The 24,783-nt window shown below is 44.9% G+C and overlaps 1 protein-coding gene across 1 annotated transcript in view; it reads left to right on the plus strand.

Annotated features, from left to right (window-relative positions):
- Nucleotides 1-309: 309 nt before the first annotated feature.
- The window catches only part of LOC129842418 (uncharacterized), a gene marked incomplete at its 3' end in the record, with an annotated part of 150,309 nt that continues 125,835 nt past the window's right edge, over nucleotides 310-24,783 (plus strand). Inside the window, exons 1-2 of the mRNA XM_055910973.1 lie at nucleotides 310-1,149; nucleotides 1,423-1,570. Coding sequence (XP_055766948.1) covers nucleotides 310-1,149; nucleotides 1,423-1,570 — 988 coding nt within the window. The remainder of the gene's footprint in view (nucleotides 1,150-1,422; nucleotides 1,571-24,783) is intronic.

A 24,783-nucleotide genomic window follows, 5' to 3' on the forward strand; every position in this document is an offset into this window, starting at 1 on the left:
TGTCCTCAGTCAGGAGGTTGAAGGAGACCGTGCCACACAGACAACCAAGACTGTCCTCAGTCAGGAGGCTGAAGGAGACCGTGCCACACAGACAACCAAGACTGTCCTCAGTCAAGAGGATGACGGAGACCGTGCCACACAGACAACCAAGACTGTCCTCAGTCAGGAGGAGACCGTGCCACACAGACAACTAAGACTGTCCTCAGTCAGGAGGATGAAGGAGACCGTGCCACACAGACAACCAAGACTGTCCTCAGTCAGGAGGAGACCGTGCCACACAGACAACCAAGACTGTCCTCAGTCAGGAGGATGGCCACACAGACAACCAAGACTGTCCTCAGTCAGGAGGATGACAGAGACCGTGCCACACAGACAACCAAGACTGTCCTCAGTCAGGAGGATGACAGAGACCGTGCCACACAGACAACCAAGACTGTCCTCAGTCAGGAGAATGACAGAGACCGTGCCACACAGACAACCAAGACTGTCCTCAGTCAGGAGGACGACGGAGACCGTGCCACACAGGCAAACAAGACTCTCCTCAGTCATGAGGATGAAGGAGACCGTGCCACACAGACAACTAAGACTGTCCTCAGTCATGAGGATGAAGGAGACCGTGCCACACAGACAACCAAGACTGTCCTCAGTCAGGAGGATGACGGAGACCGTGCCACACAGACAACCAAGACTGTCCTCAGTCAGGAGGAGACCGTGCCACACAGACAACCAAGACTGTCCTCAGTCAGGAGGATGAAGGAGACCGTGCCACACAGACAACCAAGACTGTCCTCAGTCAGGAGGATGACGGAGACCGTGCCACACAGACAACCAAGACTGTCCTCAGTCAGGAGGATGACGGAGACCGTGCCACACAGACAACCAAGACTGTCCTCAGCCAGGAGGAGACCGTGCCACACAGACAACCAAGACTGTCCTCAGTCAGGAGGAGACCGAGCCATACAGACAACCAAGACTGTCCTCAGCCAGGAGGAGACCGTGCCACACAGACAACCAAGACTGTCCTCAGTCAGGAGGATGAAGGAGACCGTGCCACACAGACAACCAAGACTGTCCTCAGTCAGGAGGACGACAGAGACCGTGCCACACAGACAACCAAGACTGTCCTCAGTCAGGAGGATGAAGGAGGCCGTGCCACTCAGACAACATTTACATTTTACATTTACATTTAAGTCATTTAGCAGACGCTCTTATCCAGAGCGACTTACAAGTACATACATCCATACTTTTTTTTTTTTTTTTGTTTTTTTTTTTTTTTTTTTTTTTTTTTTTTTTTTTTTTTTTTTTTTTTTTTTTTTGTTTGTACTGGCCCCCCGTGGGAATCGAACCCACAACCCTGGCGTTGCAAGCGCCATGCTCTACCAACTGAGCCACACGGGGACAACCAAGACTGTCCTCAGTCAGGAGGACGACGGAGACCGTGCCACTCAGACAACCAAGACTGTCCTCAGTCAGGAGGACGACGGAGACCGTGCCACACAGACAACCAAGACTGTCCTCAGTCAGGAGGATGAAGGAGCCACACTGAGGTGGAGATGGATGGGTTGTCAAGGTAACAATGTTGATGGGGAAACAGAAAATAGATTTGCTTTCATAAAAGAAAGAAGGCCATGGAAACTATTTGTGAAAGAGATGGAGAGAGACAGAGACAGGAGAGAAAGAGAGGAGAGAGAGAGAGACAGAGACAAGAGAGAAAGAGAGGAGAGAGAGAGAGACAGAGACAAGAGAGAAAGAGAGGAGAGAGAGAGAGACAGAGACAGGAGAGAAAGAGATGGAGAGAGAGAGAGACAGAGACAGGAGAGAAAGAGAGGAGAGAGAGAGAGACAGAGACAAGAGAGAAAGAAAAACATGTTTCCCATGCCAATAAAGGCCTTTGAATTGAATTGAGAGAGAGAGGGAGGGGGGATATCAGTAATAGAGTGATCAGATGTCTTCAGGGAGGAAGGGGGGAGAAGGGAAGGTGGGTATGGGGAGGAGGAGAGGAGGTAAAATGATCTCTGTGTCTCTGACCTTGTTCTCGCTCTCTAAAAACCAGAGTTACAACCCTAAACGAAACATGATCTCTCTCTCTCTCTCTCTCGCTCTCTCTCTCTCTCTCTCTCTCTCTCTCCTCTCCTCTCCTCTCCTCTCCTCTCCTCTCCTCTCCTCTCCTCTCCTCTCCTCTCCTCTCCTCTCCTCTGCGTTATATCTCCAAGGGGAGAAAAGATCGATTACACCCTGTCTCAGCAAGCGCACACACACGGACACACCAGTTAGAGAACCTGAGATGAAGCCTAGAACATGGACAAAGGAACTGATTGGTTGTGTCATTTTCTGTGATTGGCTAGGAAACTTTGAGTGATCCGCATCACTCCCCCTCAGCAGAGATAACTAGTTCATAAACACGTCAGTTAAAAAACAAATTATTATTTACAATGGCGGCCCCGGCCAAACCCAGAAGGCACTGGGCCAATTGTGCGCCATTCTATGGGACTCCCAATCACAGCCCGATGTGATACTGCCTGGACTCAAACCAGGGACTGTAGTCACACCTCTTGCACTGAGATGCAGTGCCTTAGACAGCTGCGCCACTCGGGAGCCCACTAGTCAGTGAGCCACTTTGTAACCTGGACCATTACAGTAGTGAGTCACTGAGTCACTTTGTAACCTGGACCATTACAGTAGTGAGTCACTGAGTCACTGTGTAACCTGGACCATTACAGTAGTGAGTCACTGAGTCACTATGTAACCTGGACCATTACAGTAGTGAGTCACTGAGTCACTATGTAACCTGGACCATTACAGTAGTGAGTCACTGAGTCACTACTGTAACCTGGACCATTACAGTAGTGAGTCACTGAGTCACTATGTAACCTGGACCATTACAGTAGTGAGTCACTGAGCCACGATGTAACCTGGACCGTTACAGTAGTGAGTCACTGAGCCACGATGTAACCTGGACCATTACAGTAGTGAGTCACTGAGCCACTTTGTAACCTGGACCATTACAGAGTGAGTCACCGAGTCACTATGTAACCTGGACCGTTACAGTAGTGAGTCACTGAGTCACTATGTAACCTGGACCGTTACAGTAGTGAGTCACTATGTAACCTGGACCATTACAGTAGTGAGTCACTGAGTCACTACTGTAACCTGGACCGTTACAGTAGTGAGTCACTATGTAACCTGGACCGTTACAGTAGTGAGTCAATGAGTCACTATGTAACCTGGACCATTACAGTAGTGAGTCACTGAGTCACTACTGTAACCTGGACTATTACAGTAGTGAGTCACTATGTAACCTGGACCGTTACAGTAGTGAGTCAATGAGTTACTTTGTAACCTGGACCATTACAGTATTGAGCCACTTTGCAACCTGGACCGTTACGGTAGTGAGTCACTGAGTCACTTTGTAACCTGGACCATTACAGTAGTGAGTCACTTTGTAACCTGGACCATTACAGTATTGAGCCACTTTGTAACCTGGACCGTTACGGTAGTGAGTCACTGAGTCACTTTGTAACCTGGACCATTACAGTAGTGAGTCACTGAGCCACTATGTAACCTGGACCATTACAGTAGTGAGTCACTGAGCTACTTTGTAACCTGGACCATTATAGTAGTGAGTCACTGAGTCACTATGTAACCTGGACCATTACAGTAGTGAGTCACTTTGTAACCTGGACCATTACAGTAGTGAGTCACTTTGTAACCTGGACCATTACAGTAGTGAGTCACTGAGTCACTTTGTAACCTGGACCATTACAGTAGTGAGTCACTGAGTCACTTTGTAACCTGGACCATTACAGTAGTGAATCACTGAGCCACTTTGTAACCTGGACCGTTACAGTAGTGAGGCACTTTGTAACCTGGACCATTACAGTAGTGAGGCACTTTGTAACCTGGACCATTACAGTAGTGAGGCACTTTGTAACCTGGACCATTACAGTAGTGAGTCACTGAGTCACTTTGTAACCTGGACCGTTACAGTAGTGAGTCACTGAGCCACTTTATAACCTGGACCATTACAGTAGTGAGTCACTGAGCCACTTTGTAACCTGGACCATTACAGTAGTGAGTCACTGAGCCACTTTGTACCCTGGAACCTTACAGTAGTGAGTCACTGAGTCACTTTGTAACCTGGACCATTACAGTAGTGAGTCACTGAGCCACTTTGTAACCTGGACCATTACAGTAGTGAGTCACTGAGTCACTTTGTAACCTGGGTCATTACAGTAGTGAGTCACTGAGTCACTTTGTAACCTGGACCATTACAGTAGTGAGTCACTGAGTCACTTTGTAACCTGGACCATTACAGTAGTGAGTCACTGAGTCACTTTGTAACCTGGACCATTACAGCAGTGAGTCACTGAGCCACTTTGTAACCTGGATCATTACAGTAGTGAGTCACTGAGTCACTATGTAACCTGGACCATTACAGTATTGAGTCACTGAGCCACTTTGTAACCTGGACCATTACAGTAGTGAGTCACTTTGTAACCTGGACCATTACAGTAGTGAGTCACTGAGTCACTTTGTAACCTGGACCATTACAGTAGTGAGTCGCTGAGTCACTTTGTAACCTGGACCATTACAGTAGTGAATCACTGAGTCACTTTGTAACCTGGACCATTACAGTAGTGAGTCACTGAGTCACTTTGTAACCTGGACAATTACAGTAGTGAGTCACTGAGTCACTTTGTAACCTGGACCATTACAGTAGTGAATCACTGAGCCACTTTATAACCTGGACCGTTACAGTAGTGAGGCACTTTGTAACCTGGACCATTACAGTAGTGAGGCACTTTGTAACCTGGACCATTACAGTAGTGAGTCACTTTGTAACCTGGACCATTACAGTATTGAGCCACTTTGTAACCTGGACCGTTACGGTAGTGAGTCACTGAGTCACTTTGTAACCTGGACCATTACAGTAGTGAGTCACTGAGCCACTATGTAACCTGGACCATTACAGTAGTGAGTCACTGAGCTACTTTGTAACCTGGACCATTATAGTAGTGAGTCACTGAGTCACTATGTAACCTGGACCATTACAGTAGTGAGTCACTTTGTAACCTGGACCATTACAGTAGTGAGTCACTTTGTAACCTGGACCATTACAGTAGTGAGTCACTGAGTCACTTTGTAACCTGGACCATTACAGTAGTGAGTCACTGAGTCACTTTGTAACCTGGACCATTACAGTAGTGAATCACTGAGCCACTTTGTAACCTGGACCGTTACAGTAGTGAGGCACTTTGTAACCTGGACCATTACAGTAGTGAGGCACTTTGTAACCTGGACCATTACAGTAGTGAGGCACTTTGTAACCTGGACCATTACAGTAGTGAGTCACTGAGTCACTTTGTAACCTGGACCGTTACAGTAGTGAGTCACTGAGCCACTTTATAACCTGGACCATTACAGTAGTGAGTCACTGAGCCACTTTGTAACCTGGACCATTACAGTAGTGAGTCACTGAGCCACTTTGTACCCTGGAACCTTACAGTAGTGAGTCACTGAGTCACTTTGTAACCTGGGTCATTACAGTAGTGAGTCACTGAGTCACTTTGTAACCTGGACCATTACAGTAGTGAGTCACTGAGCCACTTTGTAACCTGGACCATTACAGTAGTGAGTCACTGAGTCACTTTGTAACCTGGGTCATTACAGTAGTGAGTCACTGAGTCACTTTGTAACCTGGACCATTACAGTAGTGAGTCACTGAGTCACTTTGTAACCTGGACCATTACAGCAGTGAGTCACTGAGCCACTTTGTAACCTGGATCTTTACAGTAGTGAGTCACTGAGCTACTTTGTAACCTGGACCATTACAGTAGTGAGTCACTGAGCCACTTTGTAACCTGGACCATTACAGTAGTGAGTCACTGAGTCACTATGTAACCTGGACCATTACAGTATTGAGTCACTGAGCCACTTTGTAACCTGGACCATTACAGTAGTGAGTCACTTTGTAACCTGGACCATTACAGTAGTGAGTCACTGAGTCACTTTGTAACCTGGACCATTACAGTAGTGAGTCACTGAGTCACTTTGTAACCTGGACCATTACAGTAGTGAATCACTGAGTCACTTTGTAACCTGGACCATTACAGTAGTGAGTCACTGAGTCACTTTGTAACCTGGACCATTACAGTAGTGAGTCACTGAGTCACTTTGTAACCTGGACCATTACAGTAGTGAATCACTGAGCCACTTTGTAACCTGGACTGTTACAGTAGTGAGGCACTTTGTAACCTGGACCATTACAGTAGTGAGGCACTTTGTAACCTGGACAATTACAGTAGTGAGGCACTTTGTAACCTGGACCATTACAGTATTGAGTCACTGAACCACTTTATAACCTTGACCGTTACAGTAGTGAGTCACTGAGCCACTTTGTAACCTGGACAATTACAGTAGTGAGTCACTGAGCCACTTTGTACCCTGGACCATTATAGTAGTGAGTCAATGAGTCACTTTGTAACCTGGGTCATTACAGTAGTGAGTCACTGAGTCACTTTGTAACCTGGACCATTACAGTAGTGAGTCACTGAGCCACTTTGTAACCTGGACCATTACAGTAGTGAGTCACTGAGTCACTTTGTAACCTGGGTCATTACAGTAGTGAGTCACTGAGTCACTTTGTAACCTGGACCGTTACAGTAGTGAGGCACTTTGTAACCTGGACCATTACAGTAGTGAGGCACTTTGTAACCTGGACCATTACAGTAGTGAGGCACTTTGTAACCTGGACCATTACAGTAGTGAGTCACTGAGTCACTTTGTAACCTGGACCGTTACAGTAGTGAGTCACTGAGCCACTTTATAACCTGGACCATTACAGTAGTGAGTCACTGAGCCACTTTGTAACCTGGACCATTACAGTAGTGAGTCACTGAGCCACTTTGTACCCTGGACCATTACAGTAGTGAGTCACTGAGCTACTTTGTAACCTGGACCATTATAGTAGTGAGTCACTGAGTCACTATGTAACCTGGACCATTACAGTAGTGAGTCACTTTGTAACCTGGACCATTACAGTAGTGAGTCACTTTGTAACCTGGACCATTACAGTAGTGAGTCACTGAGTCACTTTGTAACCTGGACCATTACAGTAGTGAGTCACTGAGTCACTTTGTAACCTGGACCATTACAGTAGTGAATCACTGAGCCACTTTGTAACCTGGACCGTTACAGTAGTGAGGCACTTTGTAACCTGGACCATTACAGTAGTGAGGCACTTTGTAACCTGGACCATTACAGTAGTGAGGCACTTTGTAACCTGGACCATTACAGTAGTGAGTCACTGAGTCACTTTGTAACCTGGACCGTTACAGTAGTGAGTCACTGAGCCACTTTATAACCTGGACCATTACAGTAGTGAGTCACTGAGCCACTTTGTAACCTGGACCATTACAGTAGTGAGTCACTGAGCCACTTTGTACCCTGGAACCTTACAGTAGTGAGTCACTGAGTCACTTTGTAACCTGGACCATTACAGTAGTGAGTCACTGAGCCACTTTGTAACCTGGACCATTACAGTAGTGAGTCACTGAGTCACTTTGTAACCTGGGTCATTACAGTAGTGAGTCACTGAGTCACTTTGTAACCTGGACCATTACAGTAGTGAGTCACTGAGTCACTTTGTAACCTGGACCATTACAGTAGTGAGTCACTGAGTCACTTTGTAACCTGGACCATTACAGCAGTGAGTCACTGAGCCACTTTGTAACCTGGATCATTACAGTAGTGAGTCACTGAGTCACTATGTAACCTGGACCATTACAGTATTGAGTCACTGAGCCACTTTGTAACCTGGACCATTACAGTAGTGAGTCACTTTGTAACCTGGACCATTACAGTAGTGAGTCACTGAGTCACTTTGTAACCTGGACCATTACAGTAGTGAGTCGCTGAGTCACTTTGTAACCTGGACCATTACAGTAGTGAATCACTGAGTCACTTTGTAACCTGGACCATTACAGTAGTGAGTCACTGAGTCACTTTGTAACCTGGACAATTACAGTAGTGAGTCACTGAGTCACTTTGTAACCTGGACCATTACAGTAGTGAATCACTGAGCCACTTTATAACCTGGACCGTTACAGTAGTGAGGCACTTTGTAACCTGGACCATTACAGTAGTGAGGCACTTTGTAACCTGGACCATTACAGTAGTGAGTCACTTTGTAACCTGGACCATTACAGTATTGAGCCACTTTGTAACCTGGACCGTTACGGTAGTGAGTCACTGAGTCACTTTGTAACCTGGACCATTACAGTAGTGAGTCACTGAGCCACTATGTAACCTGGACCATTACAGTAGTGAGTCACTGAGCTACTTTGTAACCTGGACCATTATAGTAGTGAGTCACTGAGTCACTATGTAACCTGGACCATTACAGTAGTGAGTCACTTTGTAACCTGGACCATTACAGTAGTGAGTCACTTTGTAACCTGGACCATTACAGTAGTGAGTCACTGAGTCACTTTGTAACCTGGACCATTACAGTAGTGAGTCACTGAGTCACTTTGTAACCTGGACCATTACAGTAGTGAATCACTGAGCCACTTTGTAACCTGGACCGTTACAGTAGTGAGGCACTTTGTAACCTGGACCATTACAGTAGTGAGGCACTTTGTAACCTGGACCATTACAGTAGTGAGGCACTTTGTAACCTGGACCATTACAGTAGTGAGTCACTGAGTCACTTTGTAACCTGGACCGTTACAGTAGTGAGTCACTGAGCCACTTTATAACCTGGACCATTACAGTAGTGAGTCACTGAGCCACTTTGTAACCTGGACCATTACAGTAGTGAGTCACTGAGCCACTTTGTACCCTGGAACCTTACAGTAGTGAGTCACTGAGTCACTTTGTAACCTGGGTCATTACAGTAGTGAGTCACTGAGTCACTTTGTAACCTGGACCATTACAGTAGTGAGTCACTGAGCCACTTTGTAACCTGGACCATTACAGTAGTGAGTCACTGAGTCACTTTGTAACCTGGGTCATTACAGTAGTGAGTCACTGAGTCACTTTGTAACCTGGACCATTACAGTAGTGAGTCACTGAGTCACTTTGTAACCTGGACCATTACAGCAGTGAGTCACTGAGCCACTTTGTAACCTGGATCTTTACAGTAGTGAGTCACTGAGCTACTTTGTAACCTGGACCATTACAGTAGTGAGTCACTGAGCCACTTTGTAACCTGGACCATTACAGTAGTGAGTCACTGAGTCACTATGTAACCTGGACCATTACAGTATTGAGTCACTGAGCCACTTTGTAACCTGGACCATTACAGTAGTGAGTCACTTTGTAACCTGGACCATTACAGTAGTGAGTCACTGAGTCACTTTGTAACCTGGACCATTACAGTAGTGAGTCACTGAGTCACTTTGTAACCTGGACCATTACAGTAGTGAATCACTGAGTCACTTTGTAACCTGGACCATTACAGTAGTGAGTCACTGAGTCACTTTGTAACCTGGACCATTACAGTAGTGAGTCACTGAGTCACTTTGTAACCTGGACCATTACAGTAGTGAATCACTGAGCCACTTTGTAACCTGGACTGTTACAGTAGTGAGGCACTTTGTAACCTGGACCATTACAGTAGTGAGGCACTTTGTAACCTGGACAATTACAGTAGTGAGGCACTTTGTAACCTGGACCATTACAGTATTGAGTCACTGAACCACTTTATAACCTTGACCGTTACAGTAGTGAGTCACTGAGCCACTTTGTAACCTGGACAATTACAGTAGTGAGTCACTGAGCCACTTTGTACCCTGGACCATTATAGTAGTGAGTCAATGAGTCACTTTGTAACCTGGGTCATTACAGTAGTGAGTCACTGAGTCACTTTGTAACCTGGACCATTACAGTAGTGAGTCACTGAGCCACTTTGTAACCTGGACCATTACAGTAGTGAGTCACTGAGTCACTTTGTAACCTGGGTCATTACAGTAGTGAGTCACTGAGTCACTTTGTAACCTGGACCGTTACAGTAGTGAGGCACTTTGTAACCTGGACCATTACAGTAGTGAGGCACTTTGTAACCTGGACCATTACAGTAGTGAGGCACTTTGTAACCTGGACCATTACAGTAGTGAGTCACTGAGTCACTTTGTAACCTGGACCGTTACAGTAGTGAGTCACTGAGCCACTTTATAACCTGGACCATTACAGTAGTGAGTCACTGAGCCACTTTGTAACCTGGACCATTACAGTAGTGAGTCACTGAGCCACTTTGTACCCTGGACCATTACAGTAGTGAGTCACTGAATCTCTTTGTAACCTGGGTCATTACAGTAGTGAGTCACTGAGTCACTTTGTAACCTGGACCATTACAGTAGTGAGTCACTGAGCCACTTTGTAACCTGGACCATTACAGTAGTGAGTCACTGAGTCACTTTGTAACCTGGGTCATTACAGTAGTGAGTCACTGAGTCACTTTGTAACCTGGACCATTACAGTAGTGAGTCACTGAGTCACTTTGTAACCTGGACCATTACAGCAGTGAGTCACTGAGCCACTTTGTAACCTGGATCATTACAGTAGTGAGTCACTGAGCTACTTTGTAACCTGGACCATTACAGTAGTGAGTCACTGAGCCACTTTGTAACCTGGACCATTACAGTAGTGAGTCACTGAGTCACTATGTAACCTGGACCATTACAGTATTGAGTCACTGAGCCACTTTGTAACCTGGACCATTACAGTAGTGAGTCACTTTGTAACCTGGACCATTACAGTAGTGAGTCACTGAGTCACTTTGTAACCTGGACCATTACAGTAGTGAGTCACTGAGTCACTTTGTAACCTGGACCATTACAGTAGTGAATCACTGAGCCACTTTGTAACCTGGACCATTACAGTAGTGAGGCACTTTGTAACCTGGACCATTACAGTAGTGAGGCACTTTGTAACCTGGACCATTACAGTAGTGAGGCACTTTGTAACCTGGACCATTACAGTAGTGAGTCACTGAGTCACTTTGTAACCTGGACCGTTACAGTAGTGAGTCACTGAGCCACTTTATAACCTGGACCATTACAGTAGTGAGTCACTGAGCCACTTTGTAACCTGGACCATTACAGTAGTGAGTCACTGAGCCACTTTGTACCCTGGACCATTACAGTAGTGAGTCACTGAGTCACTTTGTAACCTGGGTCATTACAGTAGTGAGTCACTGAGTCACTTTGTAACCTGGACCATTACAGTAGTGAGTCACTGAGCCACTTTGTAACCTGGACCATTACAGGAGTGAGTCACTGAGTCACTTTGTAACCTGGGTCATTACAGTAGTGAGTCACTGAGTCACTTTGTAACCTGGACCGTTACAGTAGTGAGGCACTTTGTAACCTGGACCATTACAGTAGTGAGGCACTTTGTAACCTGGACCATTACAGTAGTGAGGCACTTTGTAACCTGGACCATTACAGTAGTGAGTCACTGAGTCACTTTGTAACCTGGACCGTTACAGTAGTGAGTCACTGAGCCACTTTATAACCTGGACCATTACAGTAGTGAGTCACTGAGCCACTTTGTAACCTGGACCATTACAGTAGTGAGTCACTGAGCCACTTTGTACCCTGGACCATTACAGTAGTGAGTCACTGAGCTACTTTGTAACCTGGACCATTATAGTAGTGAGTCACTGAGTCACTATGTAACCTGGACCATTACAGTAGTGAGTCACTTTGTAACCTGGACCATTACAGTAGTGAGTCACTTTGTAACCTGGACCATTACAGTAGTGAGTCACTGAGTCACTTTGTAACCTGGACCATTACAGTAGTGAGTCACTGAGTCACTTTGTAACCTGGACCATTACAGTAGTGAATCACTGAGCCACTTTGTAACCTGGACCGTTACAGTAGTGAGGCACTTTGTAACCTGGACCATTACAGTAGTGAGGCACTTTGTAACCTGGACCATTACAGTAGTGAGGCACTTTGTAACCTGGACCATTACAGTAGTGAGTCACTGAGTCACTTTGTAACCTGGACCGTTACAGTAGTGAGTCACTGAGCCACTTTATAACCTGGACCATTACAGTAGTGAGTCACTGAGCCACTTTGTAACCTGGACCATTACAGTAGTGAGTCACTGAGCCACTTTGTACCCTGGAACCTTACAGTAGTGAGTCACTGAGTCACTTTGTAACCTGGACCATTACAGTAGTGAGTCACTGAGCCACTTTGTAACCTGGACCATTACAGTAGTGAGTCACTGAGTCACTTTGTAACCTGGGTCATTACAGTAGTGAGTCACTGAGTCACTTTGTAACCTGGACCATTACAGTAGTGAGTCACTGAGTCACTTTGTAACCTGGACCATTACAGTAGTGAGTCACTGAGTCACTTTGTAACCTGGACCATTACAGCAGTGAGTCACTGAGCCACTTTGTAACCTGGATCATTACAGTAGTGAGTCACTGAGTCACTATGTAACCTGGACCATTACAGTATTGAGTCACTGAGCCACTTTGTAACCTGGACCATTACAGTAGTGAGTCACTTTGTAACCTGGACCATTACAGTAGTGAGTCACTGAGTCACTTTGTAACCTGGACCATTACAGTAGTGAGTCGCTGAGTCACTTTGTAACCTGGACCATTACAGTAGTGAATCACTGAGTCACTTTGTAACCTGGACCATTACAGTAGTGAGTCACTGAGTCACTTTGTAACCTGGACAATTACAGTAGTGAGTCACTGAGTCACTTTGTAACCTGGACCATTACAGTAGTGAATCACTGAGCCACTTTATAACCTGGACCGTTACAGTAGTGAGGCACTTTGTAACCTGGACCATTACAGTAGTGAGGCACTTTGTAACCTGGACCATTACAGTAGTGAGTCACTTTGTAACCTGGACCATTACAGTATTGAGCCACTTTGTAACCTGGACCGTTACGGTAGTGAGTCACTGAGTCACTTTGTAACCTGGACCATTACAGTAGTGAGTCACTGAGCCACTATGTAACCTGGACCATTACAGTAGTGAGTCACTGAGCTACTTTGTAACCTGGACCATTATAGTAGTGAGTCACTGAGTCACTATGTAACCTGGACCATTACAGTAGTGAGTCACTTTGTAACCTGGACCATTACAGTAGTGAGTCACTTTGTAACCTGGACCATTACAGTAGTGAGTCACTGAGTCACTTTGTAACCTGGACCATTACAGTAGTGAGTCACTGAGTCACTTTGTAACCTGGACCATTACAGTAGTGAATCACTGAGCCACTTTGTAACCTGGACCGTTACAGTAGTGAGGCACTTTGTAACCTGGACCATTACAGTAGTGAGGCACTTTGTAACCTGGACCATTACAGTAGTGAGGCACTTTGTAACCTGGACCATTACAGTAGTGAGTCACTGAGTCACTTTGTAACCTGGACCGTTACAGTAGTGAGTCACTGAGCCACTTTATAACCTGGACCATTACAGTAGTGAGTCACTGAGCCACTTTGTAACCTGGACCATTACAGTAGTGAGTCACTGAGCCACTTTGTACCCTGGAACCTTACAGTAGTGAGTCACTGAGTCACTTTGTAACCTGGGTCATTACAGTAGTGAGTCACTGAGTCACTTTGTAACCTGGACCATTACAGTAGTGAGTCACTGAGCCACTTTGTAACCTGGACCATTACAGTAGTGAGTCACTGAGTCACTTTGTAACCTGGGTCATTACAGTAGTGAGTCACTGAGTCACTTTGTAACCTGGACCATTACAGTAGTGAGTCACTGAGTCACTTTGTAACCTGGACCATTACAGCAGTGAGTCACTGAGCCACTTTGTAACCTGGATCTTTACAGTAGTGAGTCACTGAGCTACTTTGTAACCTGGACCATTACAGTAGTGAGTCACTGAGCCACTTTGTAACCTGGACCATTACAGTAGTGAGTCACTGAGTCACTATGTAACCTGGACCATTACAGTATTGAGTCACTGAGCCACTTTGTAACCTGGACCATTACAGTAGTGAGTCACTTTGTAACCTGGACCATTACAGTAGTGAGTCACTGAGTCACTTTGTAACCTGGACCATTACAGTAGTGAGTCACTGAGTCACTTTGTAACCTGGACCATTACAGTAGTGAATCACTGAGTCACTTTGTAACCTGGACCATTACAGTAGTGAGTCACTGAGTCACTTTGTAACCTGGACCATTACAGTAGTGAGTCACTGAGTCACTTTGTAACCTGGACCATTACAGTAGTGAATCACTGAGCCACTTTGTAACCTGGACTGTTACAGTAGTGAGGCACTTTGTAACCTGGACCATTACAGTAGTGAGGCACTTTGTAACCTGGACAATTACAGTAGTGAGGCACTTTGTAACCTGGACCATTACAGTATTGAGTCACTGAACCACTTTATAACCTTGACCGTTACAGTAGTGAGTCACTGAGCCACTTTGTAACCTGGACAATTACAGTAGTGAGTCACTGAGCCACTTTGTACCCTGGACCATTATAGTAGTGAGTCAATGAGTCACTTTGTAACCTGGGTCATTACAGTAGTGAGTCACTGAGTCACTTTGTAACCTGGACCATTACAGTAGTGAGTCACTGAGCCACTTTGTAACCTGGACCATTACAGTAGTGAGTCACTGAGTCACTTTGTAACCTGGGTCATTACAGTAGTGAGTCACTGAGTCACTTTGTAACCTGGACCGTTACAGTAGTGAGGCACTTTGTAACCTGGACCATTACAGTAGTGAGGCACTTTGTAACCTGGACCATTACAGTAGTGAGGCACTTTGTAACCTGGACCATTACAGTAGTGAGTCACTGAGTCACTTTGTAACCTGGACCGTTACAGTAGTGAGTCACTGAGCCACTTTATAACCTGGACCATTACAGTAGTGAGTCACTGAGCCACTTTGTAACCTGGACCATTACAGTAGTGAGTCACTGAGCCACTTTGTACCCTGGACCATTACAGTAGTGAGTCACTGAATCTCTTTGTAACCTGGGTCATTACAGTAGTGAGTCACTGAGTCACTTTGTAACCTGGACCATTACAGTAGTGAGTCACTGAGCCACTTTGTAACCTGGACCATTACAGTAGTGAGTCACTGAGTCACTTTGTAACCTGGGTCATTACAGTAGTGAGTCACTGAGTCACTTTGTAACCTGGACCATTACAGTAGTGAGTCACTGAGTCACTTTGTAACCTGGACCATTACAGCAGTGAGTCACTGAGCCACTTTGTAACCTGGATCATTACAGTAGTGAGTCACTGAGCTACTTTGTAACCTGGACCATTACAGTAGTGAGTCACTGAGCCACTTTGTAACCTGGACCATTACAGTAGTGAGTCACTGAGTCACTATGTAACCTGGACCATTACAGTATTGAGTCACTGAGCCACTTTGTAACCTGGACCATTACAGTAGTGAGTCACTTTGTAACCTGGACCATTACAGTAGTGAGTCACTGAGTCACTTTGTAACCTGGACCATTACAGTAGTGAGTCACTGAGTCACTTTGTAACCTGGACCATTACAGTAGTGAATCACTGAGCCACTTTGTAACCTGGACCATTACAGTAGTGAGGCACTTTGTAACCTGGACCATTACAGTAGTGAGGCACTTTGTAACCTGGACCATTACAGTAGTGAGGCACTTTGTAACCTGGACCATTACAGTAGTGAGTCACTGAGTCACTTTGTAACCTGGACCGTTACAGTAGTGAGTCACTGAGCCACTTTATAACCTGGACCATTACAGTAGTGAGTCACTGAGCCACTTTGTAACCTGGACCATTACAGTAGTGAGTCACTGAGCCACTTTGTACCCTGGACCATTACAGTAGTGAGTCACTGAGTCACTTTGTAACCTGGGTCATTACAGTAGTGAGTCACTGAGTCACTTTGTAACCTGGACCATTACAGTAGTGAGTCACTGAGCCACTTTGTAACCTGGACCATTACAGGAGTGAGTCACTGAGTCACTTTGTAACCTGGGTCATTACAGTAGTGAGTCACTGAGTCACTTTGTAACCTGGACCATTACAGTAGTGAGTCACTGAGTCACTATGTAACCTGGACCATTACAGTAGTGAGTCACTGAGCCACTTTGTAACCTGGACCATTACAGTAGTGAGTCACTTTGTAACCTGGACCATTACAGTAGTGAGTCACTGAGTCACTTTGTAACCTGGACCATTACAGTAGTGAGTCACTGAGTCACTTTGTAACCTGGACCATTACAGTAGTGAATCACTGAGCCACTTTGTAACCTGGACCATTACAGTAGTGAGGCACTTTGTAACCTGGACCATTACAGTAGTGAGGCACTGAGTCACTTTGTAACCTGGACCGTTACAGTATTGAGTCACTGAACCACTTTATAACCTGGACCATTACAGTAGTGAGTCACTGAGCCACTTTGTAACCTGGACAATTACAGTAGTGAGTCACTGAGCCACTTTGTACCCTGGACCATTATATTAGTGAGTCACTGAGTCACTTTGTAACCTGGGTCATTACAGTAGTGAGTCACTGAGTCACTTTGTAACCTGGACCATTACAGTAGTGAGTCACTGAGCCACTTTGTAACCTGGACCATTACAGTAGTGAGTCACTGAGTCACTTTGTAACCTGGGTCATTACAGTAGTGAGTCACTGAGTCACTTTGTAACCTGGACCATTACAGTAGTGAGTCACTGAGTCACTTTGTAACCTGGACCATTACAGCAGTGAGTCACTGAGCCACTTTGTAACCTGGATCATTACAGTAGTGAGTCACTGAGCTACTTTGTAACCTGGACCATTACAGTAGCGAGTCACTGAGCCACTATGTAACCTGGACCGTTACAGTAATGAGTCACTGAGTCACTATGTAACCTGGACCATTACAGTAGTGAGTCACTGAGTCACTTTCTAACCTGGTCCATTACAGCAGTGAGTCACTGAGTCACTATGTAACCTGGACCATTACAGTAGTGAATCACTGAATCACTATGTAACCTGGACCATTACAGTAGTGAGTCACCGAGACACTTTGTAACCTGTACCATTACAGTAGTGAGTCACTGAGTCACTATGTAACCTGGACCATTACAGTAGTGAGTCACTGAGTCACTATGTAACCTGGACCATTACAGTAGTGAGTCACTGAGTCACTGTGTAACCTGGACCATTACAGTAGTGAGTCACTTTGTAACCTGGACCATTACAGTAGTGAATCACTGAGTCACTATGTAACCTGGACCATTACAGTAGTGAGTCACTTTGTAACCTGGACCATTACATTAGTGAATCACTGAGTCACTATGTAACCTGAACCATTACAGTAGCGAGTCACTGAGTCACTATGTAACCTTGACCGTTACAGTAGTGAGTCACTGAGTCACTTTGTAACCTAGACCATTACAGTAGTGAGTCAATGAGTCACTATGTAACCTGGACCATTACAGTAGTGAGTCACTGAGTCACTATGTAACCTGAACCATTACAGTAGCGAGTCACTGAGCCACTATGTAACCTTGACCGTTACAGTAGTGAGTCACTGAGTCACTTTGTAACCTGGACCATTACAGTAGTGAGTCAATGAGTCACTATGTAACTGAACCATTACAGTAGCGAGTCACTGAGTCACTTTGTAACCTTGACCGTTACAGTAGTGAATCACTGAGTCACTATGTAACCTGGACCATTACAGTAGTGAGTCACTATGTAACCTGGACCATTACAGTAGTGAGTCACTGAGCCAATTTGTAACCTGGACCATTACAGTAGTGAGTCACTGAGCCACTTTGTAACCTGGACCATTTCAGTAGTGAGTCACTGAGCCACTATGTAACATGGACCATTACAGAAGTGAGTCACTGAGTCACTATGTAACTGAACCATTACAGTAGTGAGTCACTGAGTCACTATGTAACCTGAACCATTTCAGTAGTGAGTCACTGAGCCACTATGTAACCTGGACCGTTACAGTAGTGAGTCACTGAGTCACTATGTAACCTGAACCATTACAGTAGCGAGTCACTGAGCCACTATGTAACCTGGATCGTTACAGTAGTGAGTCACTGAGTCACTTTGTAACCTGGGATGTTACAGTAGTGAGTCACTGAGTCACTATGTAACCTGGACCATTACAGTAGTGAGTCACTGAGACACTTTGTAACCTGGATCATTACAGTAGTGAGTCACTGAGTCACTTTGTAACCTGGACCGTTACAGTATTGAGTCACTGAACCACTTTATAACCTGGACCATTACAGTAGTGAGTCACTGAGCCACTTTGTAACCTGGACAATTACAGTAGTGAGTCACTGAGCCACTTTGTACCCTGGACCATTATATTAGTGAGTCACTGAGTCACTTTGTAACCTGGGTCATTACAGTAGTTAGTCACTGAGTCACTTTGTAACCTGGACCATTACAGTAGTGAGTCACTGAGCCACTTTGTAACCTGGACCATTACAGTAGTGAGTCACTGAGTCACTTTGTAACCTGGGTCATTACAGTAGTGAGTCACTGAGTCACTTTGTAACCTGGACCATTACAGTAGTGAGTCACTGAGTCACTTTGTAACCTGGACCATTACAGCAGTGAGTCACTGAGCCACTTTGTAACCTGGATCATTACAGTAGTGAGTCACTGAGCTACTTTGTAACCTGGACCATTACAGTAGCGAGTCACTGAGCCACTATGTAACCTGGACCGTTACAGTAGTGAGTCACTGAGTCACTATGTATCCTGGACCGTTACAGTAGTTAGTCACTGAGTCACTATGTAACCTGGACCATTACAGTAGTGAGTCACTGAGTCACTATGTAACCTGGACCATTACAGTAGTGAGTCACTGAGTCACTTTGTAACCTGGGTCATTACAGTAGTGAGTCACTGAGTCACTTTGTAACCTGGACCATTACAGTAGTGAGTCACTGAGTCACTTTGTAACCTGGACCATTACAGCAGTGAGTCACTGAGCCACTTTGTAACCTGGATCATTACAGTAGTGAGTCACTGAGCTACTTTGTAACCTGGACCATTACAGTAGCGAGTCACTGAGCCACTATGTAACCTGGACCGTTACAGTAGTGAGTCACTGAGTCACTATGTAACCTGGACCGTTACAGTAGTTAGTCACTGAGTCACTATGTAACCTGGACCATTACAGTAGTGAGTCACTGAGTCACTATGTAACCTGGACCATTACAGTAGTGAGTCACTGAGTCACTTTCTAACCTGGTCCATTACAGCAGTGAGTCACTGAGTCACTATGTAACCTGGACCATTACAGTAGTGAATCACTGAATCACTATGTAACCTGGACCATTACAGTAGTGAGTCACCGAGACACTTTGTAACCTGTACCATTACAGTAGTGAGTCACTGAGTCACTATGTAACCTGGACCATTACAGTAGTGAGTCACTGAGTCACTATGTAACCTGGACCATTACAGTAGTGAGTCACTGAGTCACTGTGTAACCTGGACCATTACAGTAGTGAGTCACTTTGTAACCTGGACCATTACAGTAGTGAATCACTGAGTCACTATGTAACCTGGACCATTACAGTAGTGAGTCACTTTGTAACCTGGACCATTACATTAGTGAATCACTGAGTCACTATGTAACCTGAACCATTACAGTAGCGAGTCACTGAGTCACTATGTAACCTTGACCGTTACAGTAGTGAGTCACTGAGTCACTTTGTAACCTAGACCATTACAGTAGTGAGTCAATGAGTCACTATGTAACCTGGACCATTACAGTAGTGAGTCACTGAGTCACTATGTAACCTGAACCTGTACAGTAGCGAGTCACTGAGTCACTTTGTAACCTTGACCGTTACAGTAGTGAATCACTGAGTCACTATGTAACCTGGACCATTACAGTAGTGAGTCACTATGTAACCTGGACCATTACAGTAGTGAGTCACTGAGCCAATTTGTAACCTGGACCATTACAGTAGTGAGTCACTGAGCCACTTTGTAACCTGGACCATTTCAGTAGTGAGTCACTGAGCCACTATGTAACATGGACCATTACAGAAGTGAGTCACTGAGTCACTATGTAACTGAACCATTACAGTAGTGAGTCACTGAGTCACTATGTAACCTGAACCATTTCAGTAGTGAGTCACTGAGCCACTATGTAACCTGGACCGTTACAGTAGTGAGTCACTGAGTCACTATGTAACCTGAACCATTACAGTAGCGAGTCACTGAGCCACTATGTAACCTGGATCGTTACAGTAGTGAGTCACTGAGTCACTTTGTAACCTGGGATGTTACAGTAGTGAGTCACTGAGTCACTATGTAACCTGGACCATTACAGTAGTGAGTCACTGAGACACTTTGTAACCTGGATCATTACAGTAGTGAGTCACTGAGCCACTATGTAACCTGGGCCGTTACAGTAGTGAGTCACTGAGTCACTATGTAACCTGGACCATTACAGTAGTGAGTCACTGAGCCACTTTGTAACCTGGACCATTACAGTAGTGAGTCACTGAGTCACTTTGTAACCTTGACCGTTACAGTAGTGAATCACTGAGTCACTATGTAACCTGGACCATTACAGTAGTGAGTCACTATGTAACCTGGACCATTACAGTAGTGAGTCACTGAGCCAATTTGTAACCTGGACCATTACAGTAGTGAGTCACTGAGCCACTTTGTAACCTGGACCATTTCAGTAGTGAGTCACTGAGCCACTATGTAACATGGACCATTACAGAAGTGAGTCACTGAGTCACTATGTAACTGAACCATTACAGTAGTGAGTCACTGAGTCACTATGTAACCTGGACCATTACAGTAGTGAGTCACTGAGTCACTATGTAACCTGAACCATTACAGTAGTGAGTCACTGAGTCACTATGTAACCTGGACCGTTACAGTAGTGAGTCACTGAGTCACTTTGTAACCTGGCCAGTTACGGTAGTGAGTCAATGAGCCACTTTGTAACCTGGACCACTACAGTAGTGAGTCACTGAGTCACTATGTAACCTGGACTATTACAGTATTGAGTCACTGAGTCACAATGTAACCTGGACCGTTACAGTTGTGAGTCACTGAGTCACTTTGTAACCTGGGCCGTTACAGTAGTGAGTCACTGAGTCACTATGTAACCTGGACCATTACAGTAGTGAGTCACTGAGTCACTATGTAACCTGAACCATTTCAGTAGTGAGTCACTGAGTCACTTTGTAACCTGGGCCGTTACAGTAGTGAGTCACTGAGTCACTATGTAACCTTGACCATTACAGCAGTGAGTCACTGAGACACTTTGTAACCTGGATCATTACAATAGTGAGTCACTGAGTCACTTTGTAACCTGGGCCGTTACAGTAGTGAGTCACTGAGTCACTATGTAACGTGGTCCATTACAGCAGTGAGTCACTGAGTCACTATGTAACCTGGACCAATACAGTAGTGAGTCACTGAGTCACTATGTGACCTGGATCATTACAGTAGTGAGTCACTGAGTCACTATGTAACCTGGACCATTACAGTAGTGAATCACTGAGCCACTATGTAACCTGAACCATTACAGTAGCGAGTCACTGAGCCACTATGTAACCTGGATCGTTACAGTAGTGAGTCACTGAGTCACTTTGTAACCTGTGCCGTTACAGTAGTGAGTCACTGAGTCACTATGTAACCTGGTCCATTACAGCAGTGAGTCACTGAGTCACTATGTAACCTGGACCAATACAGTAGTGAGTCACTGAGTCACTATGTAACCTGGATCATTACAGTAGTGAGTCACTATGTAACCTGGACCATTACATTAGTGAATCACTGAGTCACTATGTAACCTGGATCATTACAGTAGTGAGTCACTGAGTCACTATGTAACCTGGACCGTTACAGTAGTGAATCACTGAGTCACTATGTAACCTGGATCATTACAGTAGTGAGTCACTATGTAACCTGGACCCTTACAGTAGTGAGTCACTATGTAACCTGGACGATTACATTAGTGAATAACTGAGTCACTATGTAACCTGGACCATTACAGTAGTGAGTCACTGAGTCACTTTCTAACCTGGTCCATTACAGCAGTGAGTCACTGAGTCACTATGTAACCTGGACCAATACAGTAGTGAGTCACTGAGTCACTATGTAACCTGGACCGTTACGGTAGTGAGTCACTGAGTCACTATGTAACCTGGACCATTACAGTAGTGAGTCTCTGAGCCACTTTGTAACCTGGACCATTACAGTAGTGAGTCACTGAGTCACTTTGTAACCTGGATCATTACAGTAGTGAGTCACTGAGCCACTATGTAACCTGGACCATTACAGTAGTGAGTCACTGAGCCACTTTGTAACCTGGATCATTACAGTAGTGAGTCACTGAGCCACTATGTAACCTGGATCATTACAGTAGTGAGTCACTGAGCCACTTTGTAACCTGGACCATTACAGTAGTGAGTCACTGAGCCACTATGTAACCTGGATCATTACAGTAGTGAGTCACTGAGCCACTTTGTAACCTGGACCATTACAGTAGTGAGTCACTGAGCCACTTTGTAACCTGGATCATTACAGTAGTGAGTCACTGAGCCACTATGTAACCTAGATCATTACAGTAGTGAGTCACTGAGTCACTGAGCCACTTTGTAACCTGGATCGTTACAGTAGTGAGTCACTGAGTCACTTTGTAACCTGGATCATTACAGTAGTGAGTCACTGAGCCACTTTGTAACCTGAATCATTACAGTAGTGAGTCACTGAGTCACTTTGTAACCTGGATCATTATATACTAACTACTGTGATATGTGGTTGTCCGACCTAGCTATCTGAATATACTAACTACTGTAATATGTGGTTGTCCCACCTAGCTATCTAATGTGATATGTGGTTGTCCCACCTAGCTATCTGAATATACTAACTACTGTGATATGTGGTTGTCCCACCTAGCTATCTGAATATACTAACTACTGTAATATGTGGTTGTCCCACCTAGCTATCTGAATATACTAACTACTGTGATATGTGGTTGTCCCACCTAGCTATCTGAATATACTAACTACTGTAATATGTGGTTGTCTCACCTAGCTATCTGAATATACTAACTACTGTAATATGTGGTTGTCCCACCTAGCTATCTGAATATACTAACTACTGTGATATGTAGTTGTCCCACCTAGCTATCTGAATATACTAACTACTGTGATATGTGGTTGTCCCACCTAGCTATCTGAATATACTAACTACTGTGATATGTGGTTGTCCCACCTAGCTATCTGAATATACTAACTACTGTGATATGTGGTTGTCCCACCTAGCTATCTGAATATACTAACTACTGTGATATGTGGTTGTCTCACCTAGCTATCTGAAGATGAATATACTAACTACTGTAATATGTGGTTGTCCCACCTAGCTATCTGAATATACTAACTACTGTGATATGTGGTTGTCCCACCTAGCTATCTGAATATACTAACTACTGTAATATGTGGTTGTCCCACCTAGCTATCTGAATATACTAACTACTGTGATATGTGGTTGTCCCACCTAGCTATCTGAATATACTAACTACTGTAATATGTGGTTGTCCACCTAGCTATCTGAATATACTAACTACTGTGATATGTGGTTGTCCCACCTAGCTATCTGAATATACTAACTACTGTGATATGTGGTTGTCCCACCTAGCTATCTGAATATACTAACTACTGTGATATGTGGTTGTCCCACCTAGCTATCTGAATATACTAACTACTGTAATATGTGGTTGTCCCACCTAGCTATCTGAATATACTAACTACTGTGATATGTGGCATCCCACCTAGCTATCTAATGTGATATGTGGTATCCCACCTAGCTATCTAATGTGATATGTGGTTGTCCCACCTAGCTATCTAATGTGATATGTGGTTGTCCCACCTAGCTATCCGTTCCACGTCGCCATACTAACCACCGTGTTGGGATCCATCATCAGGCACACCTGGACTCCATTACCTCCCTCATTACCTCCCTCATTACCTCCCCTATATCTGGACTCCATTACCTCCATCATTACCTCCCCTATATATGGACTCCATTACCTCCCTCATTACCTCCCCTATATCTGGACTCCATTACCTCACTCATTACCTCCCCTGTATATGGACTACATTACCTCACTCATTACCTCCCCTATATCTGGACGACATTACCTCCCTAATTAACTCCCCTATATATCGACTACATTACCTCACTCATTACCTCCCCTATATCTGGACTCCATGACCTCCCTCATTACCTCCCCTATATCTGGAATGCATTACCTCCCCTATATATGGACTACATTATCTCACTCATTACCTCCCATATATCTGGACTCCAGTACCTTCCTTATTACCTCCCCTATATCTGGACTACATTACCTACCTCATTACCTCCCCTGTATCTGGACTCCTTTACCTCCCCTATATCTGGACTCCATTACATCCCTCATTACCTCCCCTATTTATGGACTCGATTACCTCCCTCATTACCTCCCCTATATATGGACTCCATTACTTCCCTCATTACCTCCCTTATATCTGGACTTCATTACCTCCCTCATTACCTCCCCTATATATGGACTCCATTACATCCCCTATATCTGGACTCCATTACCTCCCCTATATCTGGACTCAATACCTCTCCTATATGTGGACTCCATTACCTCCATCATTACCTCCCCTATATATGGACTCCATAACCTCCCTCATTACCTCCCCTATATCTGGACTCCATTCCCTCCCCTGTATCTGGACTCCTTTCCCTCCCCTATATCTGGACTTTATTCCCTCCCCTAT

This window comes from Salvelinus fontinalis, unplaced genomic scaffold (genome assembly GCF_029448725.1).
Source record: "Salvelinus fontinalis isolate EN_2023a unplaced genomic scaffold, ASM2944872v1 scaffold_0039, whole genome shotgun sequence".
NCBI lineage: Eukaryota > Metazoa > Chordata > Actinopteri > Salmoniformes > Salmonidae > Salvelinus > Salvelinus fontinalis.